We start from the raw sequence: 21,862 nt of genomic DNA on the forward strand, positions 1-21,862 counted from the left end.
AACACGTTTCTGACCCCGCAATGTAAACATTACATTACTTGATCTTTTTTTCTCTTTATTTTTTGAGAATGGACAAAGAGAGGGAGGAGAAAGGGGGGGGGGTTACTCGCTTTGGGCTTTTGTTGTTGAGCGTGTTAACATACCGGCACTTGAGCTAACCTCACCCCCCCCCCCATCGCCATCCCCATCGCCCCTTTCCACTCCCTCCTCCCTCTCTCTGCAGCCCCATACGCCGCGGCTAGGTGGGACGGTTCATTCCGAGCCCTGTCTTTCACCCAGGCCCGGTCTGTGCACTGATTTGTCAGGAATCCGACACTCGCTATTAGTCAGGGTTGTGCAACGCGTCTCCAAGCCCAGCTTCAGTGCAGCGCTAGCAATACCTTCGCCCCTTGTGTGTATGCGTGTAATGTAGTAAGCAGTACTACGACTACTACTGCCGCCGCACAACAGAGGAAGAGAGTCGGAAAAGAAAAATACTTCAAAGTAACAACAAAAACAAACACACCTCTTTCTTTCTGTTCTTGCACTTTGAGCTCGTCTAATGGAGGGCCCCGTACGGATTTGTAACCAGAGGAATGCGCTTTCTCGTTTTGCCCAGGACGCAGCGGCTCAGACTCCCCAGTGAAAGAGAGGTAAGGACGGGGAGGGAAGGGGAGAGGAGATGGGGTGGGTGCGTGCGTGCGTGCGTGTGTCGGTTGAGTACACAACTCCTAATTCTGCATGCTTTTCTGTCTGTGTGCTCCGCGATACAAATGCAAAACAAACTACAGGGACTGTAGCCCGCAGATATCGCCATGCGGATCTCGAGTCAGTTGTAACTTGTGCAAAAAGTCTTCAGAAGCTCTCTCTGTCTGTGAGAGGGACAGTGAGCCACCGGCGCTGCTGCCCTCTTTTGCAAACCCAAAACAAATCGCAGTAACAGTGCTGCTTACAAGAGACGACACGTTTACACACAAAAACAAAACAGAAAAATCAAAATGCACATGTGCTTTCTGCACGGTCTGTTCGTGTCGTTGTTTTGATAGTAACTTTTTGTTACTTTGTCATTTTTAAATACATTTTCTGCACACAGATGCGTGTGTTCAAATGCACTCGGAGGTAACGCTGTTTTTGTTAGTTTCTAGATACACTCGTCCGTGGTGTTTCATATTAACACTTTTTTTCAAGTCGTCTAATGCGCATTTAAATACAACACTATTTAACGCGCAGAACCCACTTACACGAAATCCAGTATTTACAGTTAGTTCGGCTCGCTTTGACTTTACACTTGAAGCATAATGAATTCGAAACGATATCTAAAAGTTACAGCAGCTAGCAACTTTGTATTAAAACAAAACAAAAACAAACATAATTTAGACGTTTACGCTGTTGTAACATAATTCATTGCACCGTTTCCAATGTTGCATTGCCCCTAAAGCCGCTGCTCACTGGTGTCAGACTCAAAGCGCAGATCCGTTTTAATTTAAAAGCAAGAGCTGACAAACATCCCTTTGAACGGGCGATGCTAGCGGCATGCCTGCGTGGAGATCAAAGCGCCCCCGAACAGCCGAGCCCACAGGTAATCGCGACGTGTTTATTCAAGTGAAGATCAAATAGGCTCGGACAAGCTGCAGTCCGGCCGTGGACACGTCGCCGCCGGTGAGCACCGCGCTCAGAGCAGAGCGCGTCGTGAGGGACGCCCGCCTGCCCGCCCGCCTGATGAGTTTCTTTCAGGCAGGCTTAGCTGCACATTTCTTAATTCTTTTTAACTTTTATTTTAAAAGCAGTTTTCTTAAATAAGAACAACGTCCTTATTGCTATTTATTATAAGTATTATTAATATTAGTTGTTGTAAAACACACATTTGGATTATTATTATTATTATTATTATTATTATTATTATTATTATTATTATTATTATTATTATTATTTTAAATGGAATAAACGAGTGGGGTACAAAAATGAAAAATGCAAAAAATTTTTTGCACATACACAAGGTTTAGAGGCTGTGCGGTCCAGTGGTTAAAGAAAAGGGCTTGTAACCAGGAGGTCCCCGGTTCAAATCCCACCTCAACCACTGACTCACTGTGTGACCCTGAGCAAGTCACTTAACCTCCTTGTGCTCCGTCTTTCGGGTGAGACGTAGTTGTAAGTGACTCTGCAGCTGATGCATAGTTCACACACCCTAGACTCTGTAAGTCGCCTTGGATAAAGGCGTCTGCTAAATAAACAAATAATAATAATAATTTAAATGATAAATAAGTAGTGAGGACTGGGAGAGAAGGACCTTCACTATATACCCTGCTACAGGACAGGGAGTCAATCCCAGCATTCGTTATTGTTTTGCCCCCTTTGAAATGAATGCTGTTTCTGCACACGCACACTGATGTTTAAACCATGCAGGATTGCACTGGACCCCTGCTCTGATCCCAGTAAGAGGTCCCGTCCCATCCCGACTCCCCTCCTCCTCCTCCTCCTCGCTGGGTTCTGTCTTTCTGAAGCTGCGTTTACACGTAGCTTCTCTCTGCGCTTGGGTGATTCCTGTAGAAAGCGTTGGTTTAAACACCACTGTTATAAAATAACCCATCCCCGGTCAGAGCAGACCCGTCTGTTCAGAATCTACCGGTCTACCTGCCCAGGGCAGTGCGGCTCTGTGCTTTACCAGCCTAGCAGAATATCCTGTTGGGTCATGTTTTGAGTGCATCTATAACAGCAGGTTCCAGTCTATTTCCAGGTATACATTTGTGTGTACCCGTATAGTTGAATGTATTTATCAATTAGAATTAAAGGAAACCATATTGTCTTGTAATAGAAACCTGCCATTAAGTTTTCTGACAGATATGAAGCACTTGTGGGGTTTGTTTCAGTGTATAAAACAGGTTGGCACGCTAGACGGCTTCATTTTATTTATTTTTAAAATTGCATTTCGTTTGCTGAGGCTCAACATAAAGGCTTCCTTTCAGTTTAGAAGCTGTTTGTAATCTGGATATCTCTGTTAGTTCTGCAAGGCTGTTGCTCTCCCAGGAATAAATGTGCTATTTTTAAATGGGACAGTGTGGTCGAATGCTTATTCTGAAACGAGAAGAGAGGCGTTTTAGCATTTCAATCTGTGCTGTTTTCTTAGTACTGGGACACATATCTGAATAAACACTGTGCGGGTTTGTGTTTGCTTGAAGGCTGTCAAGGTAAACTGTGCCTGCTGAGTGGGGAGTTGTTTTAGAAACTTTGTCTGGGATTTTTATTAAACTCACTTCATTTCATGATTTTCAGACCTCTCTAGATGCACTTTGCCCCTGCATATTCGACTTCGAGAATGCACAAGTTCCCTTGTTTGTTTTGTTGGATGATTTTAAGGGGGTGTCACACAGTGTATAGATGTAATTGGAATTCAGCTACTGGAAGAATTCTGAATTATTTAAAAATAATATTTAAAATCCTACCACCTATTCAACAGTGTGCTTTTTAAATGATCTTTAATGTCGCTGATAATGAAGAAACTTCATTCAAATTGAATGTGGACCAAAACACAAATGTTTATGATGATCCTGCACTGTGGGCGTGTAGTGTGAAGTCCCAAAGATCTCTCGAATGTCTGTGTCTCTCTCTCTCTCTCTCTCTCTCTCTCTCTCTCTCTCCGACTGATGAGTAACAGTTTATGACTCTGTGGTTTTGGTATTTTTTTGGATTGGAGCTGTACAGTTTTAAACCCCCTGCTATTAATGTGTGAGTTTCTATCGCTGCCTGACTTTCTAAAATTCAAAAATAAGCAAACTGTTTCCAGAAAGAAAAAAACAAACATAACTGTCCTGTTTCATTTTATTATTTCTGGAGTTACAGTTTTTGACAGTTTGGGGCGTCAGTTCCGCAGTGAGCACGGAATCCATTTTTGGCCAGATTGATACAGACATAGCCAAACACATTGTTGGTATTATTAAGACATTTTTAAACAGCTGTAAAAGTGTGAATTGTTTTTGTGTTTGACTATTCTGTAGAAAACATCCTGCTTTCTGATATGCTTGATTTCTTTAGATAGTGAATCAAGGCTCAGGTTGAAATACTGTGGGACGATCTGAAATGAACAGCATTGTATAAATCCTATTTTAAAAGCTAAGTCGTGTACTTGTGTGTTGTTGAAAGTCTTAGTTTAAACGGTTTCACACAGAATGGTTAAGCGTTCAGTTTGTTAAACAGTTTGCAGACTAAGGCCCTGTCCGCACTACATAAGAGAACCAGACTCGAAACCGTTCTAATGAGTTCAGCTCAAAGCGTCCACACATTTCGTTTCATGTTTAGTCAGGCTTAATGCGTACAAACACTATTGAAATAGTTCCAAGCAGCGCAATGGACAGTGGAAATTGAAAGGACAGTTTCCCACCATGCACTGTATTTTATTTTAAATGTTTTATGCCTCATATTAATAGAGGTCCATATTGCTAATAAGAAATAAAATAAGGATTTAGGAAAAAGTAAATGCGAACGAGCACGCGTGCACACACACACACGCACACAGACTGACTCACACACAGACTGACTCACACACACACACACACACACACACACACGCACGCAAGCATGCACGTACACACACACGCAGACAGACAGACAGACTCACGCATGTACACACACACACAAACTGACTCACAGACTGACTCACACACAGACACACACACACACAGACAGACTCAAACACACACAGACACACAGACAGACTCACACACACACACACACACACACACACACACACACACACACACACACACACAGACACACACAAGTAGGTCTTGAAGTTTTGGGGTTTTATTTTTAATCAGGTGACGCCCCTTTAAACAAATTGAGATGATTCTGTTTCATAAATTGAAGAAGCTGTTAATTACAAAACAGTGTTTTTACCTTCATATCTTGCCCGAGCCTAATTCTGGTCCCCTTCATTTTATTTCAAACAGAGCTGACAAGTGACATGAATTGTTCATCCCCGATCCTACTTCTAACTCGCATTTCATTTTTGCTGTCTCCGAATTTAACGTTGTGCTTTTGTTATTTTCCCCACTAGTTTAACAGAGATGTCCGGACACAGATTTTGATGAATACCCATCGTGGAGTGTACACTGACAGCAGGTCGGACGCTAACCGTATTTAACACTTTTAAACCAGTTTAAAGGCAGCTAATACGGTTTAAAGGCATAGTGTGGACAGGGCCGTCCAAAAACGGGGGTGTTTTGGGGGTGTCCTTTCGTCTGTGTTAGACTTTCTTTCTGATTCGCTTACACCGCACTTAATGCACTTGAGTGACGTGCCGTTGAAATAATTCTCAGTCCCCCTGGAGACTGGAAATGAATCCGCGTGCAGTAAAATGATGTCAACACTTTTAATTTGGTGTTTGTTTTGTTAATTAATGTGTTGGTCTTGGACGGCGCAAACTGCTTTGGTGGGGAACAGTAAAGGGGAACGCTGGGCTGGGGAGCCTTTCCTGTTGGTATTCTATGGAAGTGCCAGGCAGTCTGTGAACTGTGTGTGGAGTAACAAACTCCCTGTTGCTAGTGATTGAAACACTAAACTGTTCCCCTGCTTGTTTAGAAAACAACATGCCATTAACGAATACCTTTTCTACTTCTGTCTATAATAAATTATGGTCTGTTTTAATTTGTTCCTGTTGTTTAGGCACAAAAAATATGCACTCACAGGGGTGAAATAAATATTTAGTGTCAAATATACACAAGGTGTACCGCGCTAGCAGTGCCTGATAAACCGAGGGATCGTTTGGTATTTGATTTAGCATCAGAGTATGTGTGAAAGTCAGAGACTACCACGAAGGGATTTCATTGTGTGTTTGTGTAGCGGTGCGCAAACGCTAATCATCAGGGGAGAAGCACCGTGTTCATAAACTTCAACTTTCAAACAGAGCTGTTCAATCAGACTTAAACATTCAGACCTAGAGGAGCCTAGGAAAACAAACAGGCAAGCTTGTAACTGTCGTCGCAAAAGATGATTGAGGAGCTCAGAAAGTTAAACGCAGCCAGCGAATGGGGCGCGATTGTGTTCAGTTGCGTGCGATTGCGTTTGATTTGTTTGTGAGTCACGTTACTGTCTCCTGTCCTGGAATCCCAGAGGTTGGAATAGATAAAAAAAAAAAAAAAAGTAAACCACAAGGGTGAAATTGAAAAATAAAGAAGCACTTTTCAAACATCTCCAGTATAATGAGCGTCTCCAGTGCAATGAGCGTCTCCAGTGCAATGAGAGTCTCCAGTGCAATGAGAGTCTCCGGTGCAATGAGAGTCTCCGGTGCAATGAGAGTCTCCAGTGCAATGAGAGTCTCCAGTGCAATGAGAGTCTCCATTACAATGAGTCTCCAGCGCAATGAGAGTGTGCAATGCAATGAGAGTCTGCAATGCAACGAGCGTCTCCAGTGCAATGAGCGTCCAATGCAATGAGTGTGCAATGCAATGAGCGTCTCCAATGCAATGAGCGTCTCCAATGCAATGAGCGTCTCCAGTGCAATGAGTCTCCAGTGCAACAAGAGTCTCCAATGCAATGAGCGTCTCCAGTGCAATGAGCGTCTCCAGTGCAATGAGCGTCTCCAGTGCAATGAGCGTCTCCAGTGCAATGAGCGTCTCCAGTGCTCGTCTCGGCTCTGTCTTCAGTACGGTTCTCAGAGGTATTGCCAGCTTCAGTGCCTGGATTGTATTACATTGTGTTAGTCACACGGCTTCGAAAAGGGCTCTGTTCTGAACTTGAGGCAGCTGGGTTTTTTTAGTTTTTTTTTTTTTTTTTTTTTACAGCTGTGCTGTGATCTTATTTTCTCTTTTCCTCTTGTAAAACCATCTTTGGTTTTCAAAAGGATTCCTAATCAGGATGATTACAAGCCACCTAATGATTCATAACTGTTAAAAGACTCAGTGGTGCCGAATTTAATTAACTTTTCTCTTAAGGTTTACTGTATATGAGTGCGGGCTAAATATACGATGTACTGTAACGTTGGCATGAACCACAAAGTCCCCCCCACAATACCAAACTCTCGAGCCTGTGTCTGTGAGCCACACCAGCCATTACTGAGAATGCCTTGTATGGCCGTGGACGTGTAATAATAATATAACCAGCTGACGGCATTTTTCACTTTTCAGACACACCGAAGAACTGTTAGTTTTTCTGTCAAATTTCGAGTCACAGTTTCCAGCTCCAAACTGCAGTTTCGAGCCAGAAAACTCTGCAGGCCTATACAAGGTAAAAATAAGTCTGTGATGTCCTGTACCCACCCTCCCACCCTCCCATTAAATGAAGTGATCACACCTAGAGGACAGTCCCCTCTGTGTTGCTGAGCTGCAAGTACACAGGCTGGCTGGCTGGGAAGCAGGGTTTGGTAACACTGCCTGGCTGTAGCAAAGGAACTTGGGTAACGTCTACGCCTCACTCCCCTGAGCAAAAACAGGACAAATCTGACCTGGCTGGGGAAGCATCTCCTACAGTAACTAGAACTAGTCTGTGCTACGTGATGCAGAAGGCTTAGCAAGCAAAGACTGACAGACAAACCCAGCTCTCGTCTGCTGTGCCCAGCCAGTGAATATTAAAAAGCATTTCTTTTCAATAGACGTGAATGACCGAGACAGGTCTGTCGTGTTTATAGAGCGCGCGGGGTGATGTTTACAGGACGTTTTTTTTAAAACGTACGTTTCGCTTGCAGAAGCGTTTTATCCCAAGGGATTCCTCTTAGGTCAGGTGAATTATTTTAAACTGTTGAGAAATACTCTGGGATGAAACAACACTCTGTGAGCTCACTATTACGAGAGTGACCTTGATCCATTTGTTATTCACAGTCGTTGCCCTGCGTGACCTTTCTATATTGTGTGTGTGTGTGTGTCTCTGTGTGTGTGTGTGTGTGTGTGTGTGTTTTGTAGTTTTGATATTCACTACTCAATTTTGAACCGGTTGTGTGTGTATTTTAAGAAAGGCAAGCAAAAGCCTAGGGAAGCATGGTAAAGCCCATTCAAAAATAAAGCAATGCAAACTGTGGCAAGTGCATGGGGAAAAGCAGCAGCATTACTGTGCAGACGTCCTGTGGTGTGATTTTCTAAGTGCACCCCCTCCCCCCCGCACTGCAGACACACCTGTGTTATGAGAGCGAGGGGGAAGCAGGGGTCCCTGCACACAGTAAGTGCTTCCTGTTCGCTCTCACTTTGAACAGCCCCAGGGAACAGGATCTCAGTGATGAAACCACAAGCCCCTCTCTGCTGACACTGCCTCGCACCGCCAGTGTTTGTTTAGAATTCACCCCGAGCCACGATTTTAGATTTGAAACGTTTACCCGGGGAGCGTTCATGTAACGTGCAGGGCTGAGCGCAGGGCTGAGCGCAGGGCTGGAGCGTGTGCAGAGAGCAGCAGGGTCACACTGGTGTCTGCGCTGTAGGGCTCTGAACCCCTATTTCGTCAGTCAGGCACTATATATAAAAAAGGAGTTTTGTCGAGTGAATTGGAGTTTTCCAATCTGCGTTGTCGTAAAGTAAACCCGTTCTTCTTTCACCTGTGTATTTTACTGGCGTTTTACTGCAGTTTGGTCTCGTAGTTTTAAACAGAGCATTTCCCCAAGACTGTACCAGTGTGAGCTGGGGGTCCCAGACGCTCTGTGCTGTAAACCTTAGGCACTTCCAAGACCCCCAGCAGAGAGATGCCCTCTGCACCCGGGGCTGTGATCGCTAAAGAAATGTTCAGTAGTGTATTACAATACAACCCCCCCCCCCCCCCGAGAGGCAAACGTTAAACTGCCCAGCTGTCCTACCTCATTAAGCCTGGGGCTCAAGTTAGCACTGTCTCCCAGGCCACAGTGCTGGCGCTTGGGGAAGGGGGATGGGGGGGAGCTGGGATCTGTGTCGTTCCTTGGTAAACATTGCATTGTGAGCAGGGCCTGAGTGATCCAGGGGGGCCTGTTTGCTTTCCTGACATTCTTGGGGAGATCCATAGCAGTGCTGTTAGTTTGACTGGAGAAGCTGTGTGGGAAACATGTACTGTGTACCATTCACTGCAATCACCATTCAGAGGGTTAGGAACTGTGGAGACACTCCCTGACAAGCAAGAGGGTTCCCTACTGATGCATGTGACAGGGGAGGCATTACAATACAATGCAAATGTGTTTTTATGTAGCGCCCTCCCTTCACGCCATGGCACCCCAGAGCGCTGTACAAAACAAGAGAGCTCATGTGTACAACACACTCCAGTGACAACCAGTTATATAAAAGCACATTCGAAAAAAGTTTCCAATTTAGACTTAAAATAATCCGATGTTTCAACCTGCCTGATGTCAACCGGAATAGAATTCCACAAACAAGGAGCACGACAGCAAAAAGTGGCTTCAGTTGATTTGGACGATTTTAGCGTTGAACAGTAATAATAATAATAATAATAATAATAATAATAATAATAATAATAATATTTGGCTGGGTGATTGTCGACGTGTCGCTGGGAGCTGGCTGGGTGATTGTCTTGTCGTGTCGCTGGGAGCTGGCTGGGTGATTGTCGACATGTCGCTGGGAGCTGGCTGGGTGATTGTCTTGTCATGTCGCTGGGAGCTGGCTGGGTGATTGTCTTGTCGTGTCGCTGGGAGCTGGCTGGGTGATTGTCGACATGTCGCTGGGAGCTGGCTGGGTGATTGTCTTGTCGTGTCGCTGGGAGCTGGCTGGTGATTGTCCTTCACACCCCTTTCAGGCTGAGTAACGCTTTCTGGAGCCTCGGCAGAAAATAGTAGCAGAAAGTCGCGCCACTGCGTCCGCGGTGTTTAAAAATTAAAATTGGGTCGTTCTTATATACATCGGTGGGGCTTGTTTAATAAAAACAGCCCTTCTGTGCTTTCTCTTTGTTTTACGAGGCTGTACTAAAATAAACTCAAACAGGTTTCAAAAAGGTGAAGCGGGCTGACGTTGTGAATAAACCTAGGAGCGCACAGGCAGTTTGGGGCCCTCTTGGAAACGTCAAGACCGGCTCATTTTGACGCGCTGTATCCTGGAAGGAGTTTTTATTTAATTTAATTTTAATGTAATAAAACGCAGGCACCTCAGTCAGACACGCAGGAGAAGGTCACTGACCGCCCCCCCTCTGAGAGCTCTGAACCCGACACCAGAGGCTCTTGAGCTTGAAAGTGAGTGTCGGAGCCCCGCAGTGTCCCTGCCTGCATTGCAGAGGGAGGGAGGCAGGCAGGCAGTCAGCATGCACAATGGGAAGGCAGCAGGGCTGTGCAGGACTATTCTGGCTTTGATTAAGTGGAACGGCCAGGCTGGGTTGGGGGACTGCAGGAGAGAATGCACAAGCTCTTGATCCTCGGAGCGGATAGGATGCCCTGGGAATCACATTAGCCAGGAGCACCTGAGGAATTCAGCCAGCCCTGGAATCAGAAAGGAAAATTCAAAACACTTTTTAAATGTGGGGGTGGGGGGGGTGAACTGTCTCGGCTGAATCTCGTCTGGAAATGATCAAAGCTCCAAATTTGTATTAGCGGTTGATGCTATTACTGGGGGAAAAGAAATCGCCAAAAAGCTAAGGAGAAACTATGGTAATGATGTGCTTGGCATGACGTAAATCCGTTATTAAATTGATATGCAGTTATGGATTTATTGAAGTTCGTCGGGTAATTGCTTATTTTTGCCTGTGCAAAATAAAGCTACCGAAACAATGTTAAACCATTTACAAGCCCCTAAATTAAATAGGAGTCCTTTCTGGAAAAAAACCCACAAAAAACAGGGCTGTTCTGGCGATTTCGTGTAATGATCTTTGAGAATCTAACACGCTGTGCTACAGGCCCGATTCACCAAACTTTAACTCTACTGACGGTATTAAAAGATGGTGGAGAACGGTTTTGTGAATGCTTATTTGACAATAAGCTTTGTGAGCAGTCTCTAATAATAATCTCAGTTGTTGGAGGTGACTGGCAGACAGTGTTACAGTCTTCTGAGCCGGGCTGGGTGAGGACAGTGACACTGTGTGTGCGTGAATATCATATTTTTATTGAAAACGCTCACTTTTGGAACGCATCAATCTCCATACACAGAAGTCAATTTGAAAAAAACATGTTGCGTGTTGCGAGTCTGTGAGCGAAACTCGATAAGGGTGAGAGGCTGACAGATTGTCCTTATATATCACTATGAAATTACATCCTTGACAACTTGGAGCACGGGCTGAGACAATGGTAATACGAGAGGCGACTCTGCAGGCTTGCTTTGACATCAGCCAAAAGGAAAACTGAAGCGTGTGAAACGACTGTGTGTGTCAGTGTGTGTGTGTGTGTGTCTCTGTGTCAGTGTGTGTGTGTGTCAGTGTCAGTGTGTCTCTGTGTCAGTGTGTGTGTGTCAGTGTGTGTGTGTGTGTGTGTCAGTGTGTGTGTCTCAATGTGTGTGTGTGTGTGTGTGTGTCTCTGTGTCAGGGTGTGTGTGTTTGTGTCAGTGTGTGTGTGTCAGTGTGTGTGTGTCAGTGTGTGTGTGTCAGTGTGTGTGTCAGGGTGTGTGTGTTTGTGTGTGTGTCTCTGTGTCAGTGTGTGTGTGTCAGGGTGTGTGTGTTTGTGTCAGTGTGTGTGTCTCTGTGTCAGTGTGTGTGTCTGTGTCAGTGTGTGTGTCAGGGTGTGTGTGTTTGTGTCAGTGTGTGTGTGTGTGTGTGTGTGTCTGTGTCAGTGTGTGTGTCAGGGTGTGTGTGTTTGTGTCAGTGTGTGTGTGTCTGTGTCAGTGTGTCAGTGTGTGTGTGTCTCTGTGTCAGTGTGTGTGTCAGTGTGTGTTTGTGTCAGGGTGTGTGTGTCTGTGTCAGTGTGTGTGTGTGTGTGTGTCAGTGTGTGTGTCAGTGTGTGTGTCAGGGTGTGTGTCAGGGTGTGTGTGTTTGTGTCAGGGTGTTAAACCCCTGATTTGCATGCGAGAAGGATAGCAGGGACACCTTTTATTAAGTGCTTTACGATCCACACCTAAAGTGTTCGCTGTTTACCTTCCGGGTGTGAATCAAGTTCCTTTGCAGTGCCAGGCAGTACTGTGAGCCTGCGGGAAGGCAGGAAGAGGATGATTATCACAGAGTGCTAAAGTGAGAGAGAGAAACAGTGAGAGAGAGAGACAGAGAGAGAGAGAGACAGTGAGAGAGAGACAGAGAGAGAGGGAGGGAGAGAGACAGGGAGAGAGAGACAGTGAGAGAGAGACAGAGACAGAGAGAGAGACAGAGAGACAGAGAGAGAGGGAGGGAGAGAGAGAGTGAGAGAGAGACACTCAGAGACAGACAGACAGAGAGACGGAGAGAGAGAGGGAGGGAGGGAGAGAGACAGTGAGAGAGAGACAGAGACAGACAGAGAGACAGAGAGAGAGGGAGGGAGGGAGAGAGACAGTGAGAGAGAGACAGAGACAGACAGAGAGACAGAGAGAGAGGGAGGGAGGGAGAGAGACAGAGAGTCCTGTTTGCTTTGCAGTTCTACTTACTCAGTCCTCAGTCAAGCAGATACAGGAAACAGTTTGATCTGGTTGCAAGAATGAAAGCACAAGCCCAATCGTTTGTCTGCAACAACTTTTTGGGGGTTCGATTTGATCAACCTATATATGCAGGGGGGGACTCGGACTGAACCACTCTCTCCAGCGAGGGGGGTTTGACAAGCACAAGCTCCCGTGGGTTTTCTGGATATGTTTTAAATCATCAATGACTAAAGACCTGGAAATCGTGTTAGTGTTGACCAATTAAGAAAATAATCGGTTATGAGAACTCGGGTGGAACGATAACCAGAAGACCCTGCGGCTCTCCAGGAGCAGGGCTGGCCACGCCTGGTCTAGTGGATTAGCCTGGTGTCTGTCCAGAGGGGGAAGGCAGCGGACGCTAGCCGGCACAGCAGGCTCGTTCTCCTTCGCTGTAATCCAGTGGTTCTTTATGAGAAAAGGAGTCCTCCTTTTTGTTTTAAAGTATTGATTGAAATTGTGTTTGTCTTGGACGGGGGCGCCGTGTGGGCTGCGTGTTCAAACTGGTGCAGGACATTTGTTGTTAGAAACATTGGCTCTCAGTTTTCAAGGCTGTCTGTGTCTCTGCTCCCCCCCAGGCAGGAGGCTGGCACTGGGGAGCACGCAGGTTTATCTCCTATCCAGCACACTGTCTCAACTTGCTCTCCACCTCCACGCAGGTACGAGTTGAAACACTGCAGCGCACAGCCACACAGCCATTCATTTATTTGAATCTATTTATAAAGCAAACATCTAGGTGACCTAGAAACTGTTTTATCTTTGATAACTGAATAGAGGCGTGTTTGAGTAGCTCAGTGGTTAGATAAAGAAAGCGCTGGGCTGCAGTGTGGAAGGCAGGGGGTTTGAGAAGCTCAGTGGTTAGATAAAGAAAGCGCTGGGCTGCAGTGTGGAAAGCAGGGGGTTTGAGGAGCTCAGTGGTTAGATGAAGAAAGCGCTGGGCTGCAGTGTGGAAGGCAGGGGGTTTGAGGAGCTCAGTGGTTAGATAAAGAAAGCGCTGGGCTGCAGTGTGGAAGGCAGGGGGTTTGAGTAGCTCAGTGGTTAGATAAAGAAAGCGCTGGGCTGCAGTGTGGAAGGCAGTGGGTTTGAGTATTGCTTAGAGAAAGCACAGATCGCTTGCTTCACTCAGCAGCAGCAGGAGAGGAGAGGAGCCGGAGTGAGGGAAGTCTCTTTGTAACTGCGGTGTTTGTTGAAGGATCAGTCTCTGCTCCTCCCCTCCTCCCCTCAGGCTCCACATTCTGTGTGAAGGATTGCCCTGAAATGCTGAAGCTGTAGCTGCGGGCTGAAAGCAGGGCGAGGAAGTGATTTATATCCCTTGCCTTGTTTACAGAGCAACTCGAGCTCCTGGGTAAAGAGATACTCCTTAAACGAGCGCTTTTGTCAGCTTAACTTTTAATCTGTCATTTCTGGAAAGATGGATTTCCTTTGAAAGGAAAGCAGGCCCGTATCCGATGATCTGGAGATCAGAAGCGGCGTTGTATGCTACCTGCAAACGCATTAAACAACAAGAAGAAAAAAAGAAGAAAGCGGATTGTTTTTCAAAACTAAAACAAAAGTGCAACTGTAGCCTTTGAAAAATGCACAGCATTTAACACGTCAAGCCGCTGTGGAATCGGTTTTGTGTTTCAAAAGAAAATTTCAGATTCCAAGCCTGTACGTGACAAACGAGAGAGTGAAGGAGACGCACAGCTAGGATGCAAAATCACTTCCAAGTTTTTCAATCCAGTGAGGTCAACTATCCCCATTAGATTTTCCCACCCCAATCCTAAACTCAGCGGCTCCAGGATTCCTACCAGCAAGCTCCAGATTGCATCACTCCCCCTGCTCCTCAGCAACCCATTCATCATCCTGGAGACTTTTCTCTGTAGACCACAAGAAAGGGTTGCATGGTCAGCAGCCCTGAGTTTCTGTGTTCGTTCGTGACCCCGGAGTTGTGTCGGGTGTAGTTTATTATTTCCCCGGCTGTCCTCTCCGTGTTTTTTCTCAGAGCCGAAGTGATATTGTTTGAAGGCTCACTGCGTAGCGCCCCTGGCACACCCCCCGTCTCTGGGAGAGCTTGCTGGGCAGTGAAGTGGAAGCTTTCAAGTTGTCCTCGATTTGAAGAGCTGGAGTACAGCAGCTTTGATGTCTTCCAGACTTGAGGATGTTCACAGACGGGCTGCTTCAGTATCTTGATTTGCCAATCTGCTGTTCGATAGTAGGGCTGGAAATTCTCACTAGCCCTGCTGCACCCAGTCCTGGGCTTCAGAACTCCTCGTGGTATTGAAATGATTAGGCACCAGGAGTTTAACAATCAAACCCCTGGTAAGTCTGCTGTGATCGCACTCCTCCTCACAGCTCTAAGGGAGGAACAATTTATTTTAACATTATTATTATTATTATTATTATTATTATTATTTATTTCTTAGCAGATGCCTTTATCCAGGGCGACTTACAATTACAAGATATCACATTATTTTTACATACAATTACCCATTTATACAGTTGGGTTTTTTACTGGAGCAATCTTGGTAAAGTACCTTGCTCAAGGGTACAGCAGCAGTGTCCCCCACCTGGGATTGAACCCACGACCTTCCGGTCAGGAGTCCCTAACCCTAACCACTACTCCACACTGCTGCCCCAGAACAGCCTGGCTCCTGATATTTGAAACAAATATACTTAATTGAAAGTAGATCATAAACCCAGGACTTGGTGCAAGGCTAGAGCAGGTTCCATGAATTGTACTTTGTATTGCTGTGTTTTGTTTTTTTTTACAAGTTGATATTTGTCAGTGTGTTATCAGTGGGAATAAATCTTAATAACTTTGCCCTGCTGATCCCTAGAAAAAAAAACACAGTAAAGCACAGTAGATCACGCACAAGCATGGTGAGCCGTGTGTAAATTGTAGAGCCAGCTTTAAGATAAGATCACTTGAATGTCTTCCACTGTGCGGATGAGGGTTCCTGCTGTAGTTTGCTTACCCATATTGGCATCTTGTGGGGGGACGTCCTCTTCTTCAATGACTTCTTTTATCAGCAGCAATGAAACGTGTTTGTATTCGGTACCTTTTATAGATTGAATCTGATCTCAGCCAGTCTATAGTGGTGTCGCTATCAGTCTCCACAAACCCCATCGCTGTGTGATATCTATCCAGCGAGATCCGTTTCTCTATCAGCGAAGCCCGTGCTGGTTATATCACAATCTGTCTGCCTGTGTCCTCGTCAGCTAGCAGCTCTACAGCTGGTTTGTTTTGGATGTCCCCTTTCCGAAGCCTTTGTTTGGTGCAGCGCTGTACCTGCGTCCACCTGTCTGTGGAGCTTCCTGTGCAGATTGAGATACCGTTATCACGTTCGTTTGAGCAGAGCACGCTTCGAAAGAGGCAGCTTTGAGGAAATAAACCGGGTGCGCTGCATTGCTCTTCATGGGACAGTGATTTCTGGATGAAATAAAGTGCTGGTTATTTCAAGCGGGTTTTGGTTTACCACTGCAACGCTGTATTTTTTTACATTTTTGATATTGGTTCTTATGAAGTTTAGCGCTAGTACAGCAGAGTGGAACAGGACTGGACTGGGGCTGCTCTGTTTGAAGTGAGAGTGCCGACAAAGCAGCTCCAAAACCAGGGGACCTCAATAATCCAGGGCACCCGTTTATTAGCTGATTTTAGCACGCAGAACCTATTCAACTTATTATTATTTATTATTAATATTATTGATTTCTTAGCAGACACCCTTATCCAGGGCGACTTACAATTGTTACAAGGTATCACATTATTTTTACATACAATTACCCATTTATACAGTTGGGTTTTTACTGGAGCAATCTAGGTAAAGTACCTTGCTCAAGGGTACAACAACAGTATCCCCCACCTGGGATTGAACCCACGACCCTCCAGTCAAGAGTCCAGAGCCCTAACCACTACTCCACACTGCTGCCCTAGAAATACAACAGAAATCATTTGAACCCAGGATTCCAGCGGCTAGTGATTTTAAAATAGTGAAGTGCAACAATTTGTTTTTGCAACACAAAACCTTCAGCTGGCCTGCCACTGAAATCATTTAGTCTGTGAAGAACATTCTTAGCTTGTTATCCGTGAAACTCTTCTGGAAGGCAGCGAATGGTTTCAATGTCGGACTGCACTTTTAAAGCTTTTAAGGATCTGTTCTGCAAAAATGTAAGTGCAATGCAAACACTAACAGGCTGCAGCTGATCTGTCCCTGTCGACATGTCTGGAATGCAGCTGTGATGGTTTGATACATAGCTGCTCAACGTGTGCCAAAGCACGGCCCGTGGAATCCCCAGCACTGGGAGCAAGTGCGTCTGAAGAGGGCTTGTTTGCTTTGGCCGAGCTCTTGTGTGTTCGAGTCCCTGAATCGCTTTTCTATCCTGTTAAGAGGGTTGTGTCCATTAAAGAGCCACTAGAAATGAGGTACGAATACACTGATTTGCTGGGGTACAGAAAAAGGGGCTTCGCTTATCTAGAGAGAGGAGCGTTCCAGCCGGGAAGGGATTCCACTCCTTTTTTCATCTTTTTCTTTTTTAAACAACATTGTCAATCTGATAGTAAAGCACTCTGCGCCCCCTCTCTTGCTTGCTCGCTCTCTCTCTCTCTCTCTCTCTTTTAAATGTTGAAGAGAACAGCATTCGAGTGCAGTTTGAATGTTTGCATTGTAAGTTTGCAAAGCTATGTAAACGTGTTAAATTATCCAGAGTCTGTCTGTCTCGCTCACTTCATTTCCTGCAGTTGGGACAGGTTTTTTTTTTCTTATTTAATAGCTCTTTTTTTTTATAAGCACAGCTCAAAGTCCTCTCCAGTGGAGTACAGAGTGATATCCATCACTTGATGTGAGGGCTTTGCTTCTTTATAGAAAGTGCATTTCTGTGTGTTTTCACTTCACACATATAGCCACTAATTCATACTCTCAGTGCACATGGATTTAAACGTTTTCCTTTTGAATTTATATGGCAGTCTGATGTGCGCAGAGCAATGACTGTAGCTATTGGTAGTTTTTGAAGCATGTCTGTCTGTGAGTTTTGTGCACAAGACAGAAAACTGCACGGCTAGAGGAATTTTTAGCAATTGAAAACCACTTCAGCCAGTTTAAAACACCTTAACTGAAAGGTGCTGAAGAATGCAGCCATTTCTCTTGCCTTAGATGAGACAGAATTTATCTTTCAGTGTTATTCTTCAATAATTATCTGAAGTGTTTAATGACACTGGTCTGCACCCCCCAGAAATACTTGCTCCAGGTGCTGACGCCTGAGGCTACCCTCTGAAAGAGATCCTGTCTCTTCTAATCCCCCTGCCCCAGTCCAGGGCAGGAAAGCCCAGCTGGCTGTCTTTGTCCCTCCCCCAGCAGTCAGACTCAGACCAGCGTGCAGGAACCAGTGATCAAAGCCTCTGGGATTATTGGCAAAAAGCGGATTCAAAAGAACAGGAATGTTTCTAATTACAGCCTCTCTTTTTCTTTCACTGTCACTGGTGTCTCTTCCAGGGCTTCAGGCAACGCTGAATATGTGAGGGGCAGCACAGTGTGGGATCGCAGTGATATTATAGAGGAAGCCAGGGCTGGGGATGGGATCCGTGCCTCTCTTATCAAGCACAAACACACCCAATTACAAGAAAATGCTGTGTGGAAGACAGTGGGTTTGAGGAGCTCAGTGGTTAGATAAAGAAAGCGCTGGGCTGCAGTGTGGAAGGCAGTGGGGTTTGAGGAGCTCAGTGGTTAGATAAAGAAAGCGCTGGGCTGCAGTGTGGAAGGCAGGGGGTTTGAGGAGCTCAGTGGTTAGATAAAGAAAGCGCTGGGCTGCAGTGTGGAAGGCAGGGGGTTTGAGGAGCTCAGTGGTTAGATAAAGAAAGCGCTGGGCTGCAGTGTGGAAGGCAGGGGGTTTGAGGAGCTCAGTGGTTAGATAAAGAAAGCGCTGGGCTGCAGTGTGGAAGGCAGGGGGTTTGAGGAGCTCAGTGGTTAGATAAAGAAAGCGCTGGGCTGCAGTGTGGAAGGCAGGGGGTTTGAGGAGCTCAGTGGTTAGATAAAGAAAACTTTAAGGTACCTGATTAATTGACAAGCTCTAATAATCGGTTTATCAGAAAGCGTCGCTGTTGCTGAGTCTCTGACCTGTTTTACCTCCCTGTGCTGCAGGTTTGCGTGGGCGGCTCCAGACTCTCCTTGTGGAATTCCTGCCCGGATATTTGGGAGACGCAGCGATATGGGTCCCGTTCCGGGGATCCTTCCAAGCTTCCTCTGTCTCACCCTCACCTCCATCATCACCTGTGCAGGTAAACTGGAAGCCGCTGCTCCACCGAGCTACAATCAAGGCTCTAAATCTGTGCTTAACTGATCAGACATTTCATTTAGCGTTTAAAGTATCATACAGATCTTCAGTTATAAAGTGCACTTGATTTGATCTTCATGCCTCTGTTCATAGTTTACTTCTCTTTTAATTCCAGTGGTTTACAATAGTTACTGTAAATGGTTACACTTTTTGTTTTAAACAAATGTAAGGAAACCAATGCAAGATCCGGTTTTTAATAAGCACATTTTCGGGTAAACGTTTAGTAAAATTCTACAGCCTTGAGGATTTTAGTTTACCGTTTGAACGTTGACCTTCACAATGTTAGATGCAATGCTGCATCAGGAGAACTGAGACTATATGCCTTTGGGGTGGCTTTGTGAGTGCTTGTGAAGGTGCGACTTTCAAAAATTGAAATTCAGTGTAGGGGTTGATTGATTCACGGTTGACCACGTTTTCCTAAAAGGGTTTCATTTTTACTTGAGGATTTTTTATTTTTTTTCCCATTCTTTCATGAGGTGAATTTTCCATTCTGTTTAAGGAGATGCATGCGTATTCCAAAGAGCACCCGGACAGGGAAACAGGCTTCCGTTGCATTCCAGTTTGAGCCATCCCCAGTGTTGCTGTGAGCATGCTGTGTCCTAGCTAAACTTCATTGGATAAGGGAGTCTTGCTGTCCGTCCTGAGCTTCGTTCTGGGGTTTCAGCGTGTCGTAGAATCGTGTTAGAACGAGGGACCGCTGCACATCCTGAGATGGAATATTTCCAGCAGCTCTTCACCAGTGTCTCTGTCTCCTTCCAGACGTCCCTCTGCGCTTCCTCTCAGAGCCTCTGTCTGCAGTCCAGGTCGCCGAGGGCCAGGTGGAGCTGCGCTGTGCCGCCGAACCCCCCTCCGCCCTCCTGTCCTGGCTCTTCAATGGGCAGCAGCTGGACGGTCAGCGGCTGGCCGGAGTGGAGGTGCGGCCGGGGTCACTCTCGCTCCTGTCCCTGCAGCCGCTCCACGGCGGGCGCTATCAGTGCGTGGCCAGCACAGCCGCGGGAGCGATCATCAGCAGGAGTGCCTACGTGTCCCTGGCAGGTACGACGCGCTACCGTGGCGTGGGTGTGTCTGCTAACTGCTAGCAATGGGAATCTGTAGTTAAGATTTTCAGTGTGAATGAATGTTAAAGGTACACGTGTTGACTTTGTTTCATTCAGACTGTTCCCTTAACAAGCATGCACGAAAACTCCAGTTTCAAGTCTCGTCCCTTCTGCTGCCACCAGTAACGCCTGTTCTCTGGCGATCATGTTTGTACACATTTGCAGTGCTTAATGTGAACCTATTAAATAATGCAGCTGAAAGTAATGGATTTCTAGTGCATTATCATTTGTGGGATAGAAACATCAGGGAGCTCTATGTTAGGTCATCACAAGATTGCAATGCAAATTTAAAGAAAGGTGAAAAGAACTGGTTGAAACAATTGCCTGGTTAAGGGTGCGTGTGGAGCAGGTCTAGAATAATAGAACACTGTCTATCCACACAGCTCTCGTTTTCCCTCTGCAGCAGCCAGCCTCTCTGCTCTGCATCTCTGAAGGTCTGTCTCCACTGCTTCGGGTCACAGGAGGGAAGCTACGAGGTTCCAGTCAGGCACTCAGCCAGACGCCTCCCCAAGGGGTCCTTTATGAGCCTGCGGGCTTCCTGTGGAGGATGCCCGGAGCTCGTTAGAGGGAAGCGAGGCGGGAGGGAGGGAGCTGGGACACTCGCTCCAGGTCTGAATGGGTCATTCCACTCCATTCAGGAAGCACACTCCATAAACACACGCGCGGCTCAGAGCTGATCAGCACAGGCCCTCCAGGGAGCTCTTTATTAGCTCTTCAGGAAAGAGGAAGCTCAGTGCGACCACACTGACGTAGCTTCTCATTTCAAAGCAAGCCCCCAGGATTTTTAACTTTTATAGGAAGATCTTTAATTCGGTTATCCTGGTTTAAGACCAGCCAGAAACTGACATGCGGGTTAAAAATGTGCAGCACTGGGACCTCCATGCGAGTTTCTGCACTCCAGTGCAGACCCGTTCAGCTAGGTGGATGGAGGCATGGATAGGGAGGTAGATATTCCAATAAGAATTTGGTTTCTTCTGACTGATGTGATTGCGAGTGTGGAGAGGTACCTGATTGTACTGTATGCCGAGTCATGTAAAGAGTCTGTCTGTCTGTCTGTGTGGGCAGGTCTGTCTGACTTCGGTGAAACGGCTCGGGAGACGGTTACGGCAGAGGAAGGTGGCGCTGCGCACATTGAGTGCCGTCTACCGAAGAGTAACCCCCCGGCACTGCCGCGGTACCGGGTTCAAGGGAAGTGGCTTGAGCACTCGACAGGTAGGATACAGCGAAGGAGGGACCGCTCAAGCATTGTAGAACTCCTGGATCTACAGGAAAGCTGAGATTTGAGAAGACGCTTCCGTTCACGTTTTATTCTGAGGTCGTCTTCTTCTTCTTCTTCGTCTGACAGATAACTTCCTAATTCTTCCATCGGGGAACCTCCAGATCGTGTCTGTGTCCGCGCAGGATCGGGGGACCTATAAGTGTGGGGCGATGAACCCTGTGACTCGCGAGACCAAAGTGGAGCCTCACGGGCACAGGCTGGCAGTCCGACGTGAGTACCCAGAGCAGGGGCGAGGGGGCAGTGCTGCTGGGACCGGTCCTCCAGGAGGTGGGGGGGGGGGGTCTGGTAATGCATTGCAACACTATGACATTAATGTGTACAGCATGTAGGGATGCATTGAGGAGACTGAATACACATTGAATAAATAACCTTACACTGCACACATCCTGTACAGATACTGCAGCTGACTCTGGATTTCACATGCATTTATAAACTGAACGCCGTGATTGGCTGAACAAGATCACGTGATCGTGCAGTAAGAATTGTCTTCTGCACGGCTTGGGGCGAATCACCTCTGAAGATCAAAGCGTGCTGGGTCGACAGCTTAAAATATAATTCTCTCCACCGCACTAGCAGACTTGGTAAAAAAACTAGTAGGTTCATATTTTCGAGAGTATGGTATGCAAAGTGAAATACATTACACATCAGTGTGTATTCTAATGAAGTGAACAGTTCTGTTCAGGTTGACTGATGTGGCGTTCTGCATGGCTGCCTCACTGACTGTGTGGGAGACTGGAGAAATTAAACTAGGG

At 46.2% G+C, this 21,862-nt stretch overlaps 1 protein-coding gene across 2 annotated transcripts in view; it reads left to right on the forward strand.

The window, feature by feature from the left end:
* Positions 1 to 203: 203 nt before the first annotated feature.
* Positions 204 to 21,862, forward strand: part of LOC117397425 (cell adhesion molecule-related/down-regulated by oncogenes) — a 43,720-nt gene continuing 22,061 nt past the window's right edge. For both annotated transcript variants that reach the window (XM_059010370.1, XM_059010371.1), the window contains exons 1-5: positions 204 to 632; positions 18,542 to 18,678; positions 19,494 to 19,769; positions 20,897 to 21,043; positions 21,177 to 21,320. In XM_059010370.1, coding sequence (XP_058866353.1) covers positions 18,609 to 18,678; positions 19,494 to 19,769; positions 20,897 to 21,043; positions 21,177 to 21,320 — 637 coding nt within the window. In that variant the 5' untranslated portion in view covers positions 204 to 632; positions 18,542 to 18,608. The remainder of the gene's footprint in view (positions 633 to 18,541; positions 18,679 to 19,493; positions 19,770 to 20,896; positions 21,044 to 21,176; positions 21,321 to 21,862) is intronic.

The sequence above is a fragment of the Acipenser ruthenus genome, chromosome 40 (assembly GCF_902713425.1).
Source record: "Acipenser ruthenus chromosome 40, fAciRut3.2 maternal haplotype, whole genome shotgun sequence".
Classification (NCBI taxonomy): Eukaryota; Metazoa; Chordata; class Actinopteri; order Acipenseriformes; family Acipenseridae; genus Acipenser; species Acipenser ruthenus.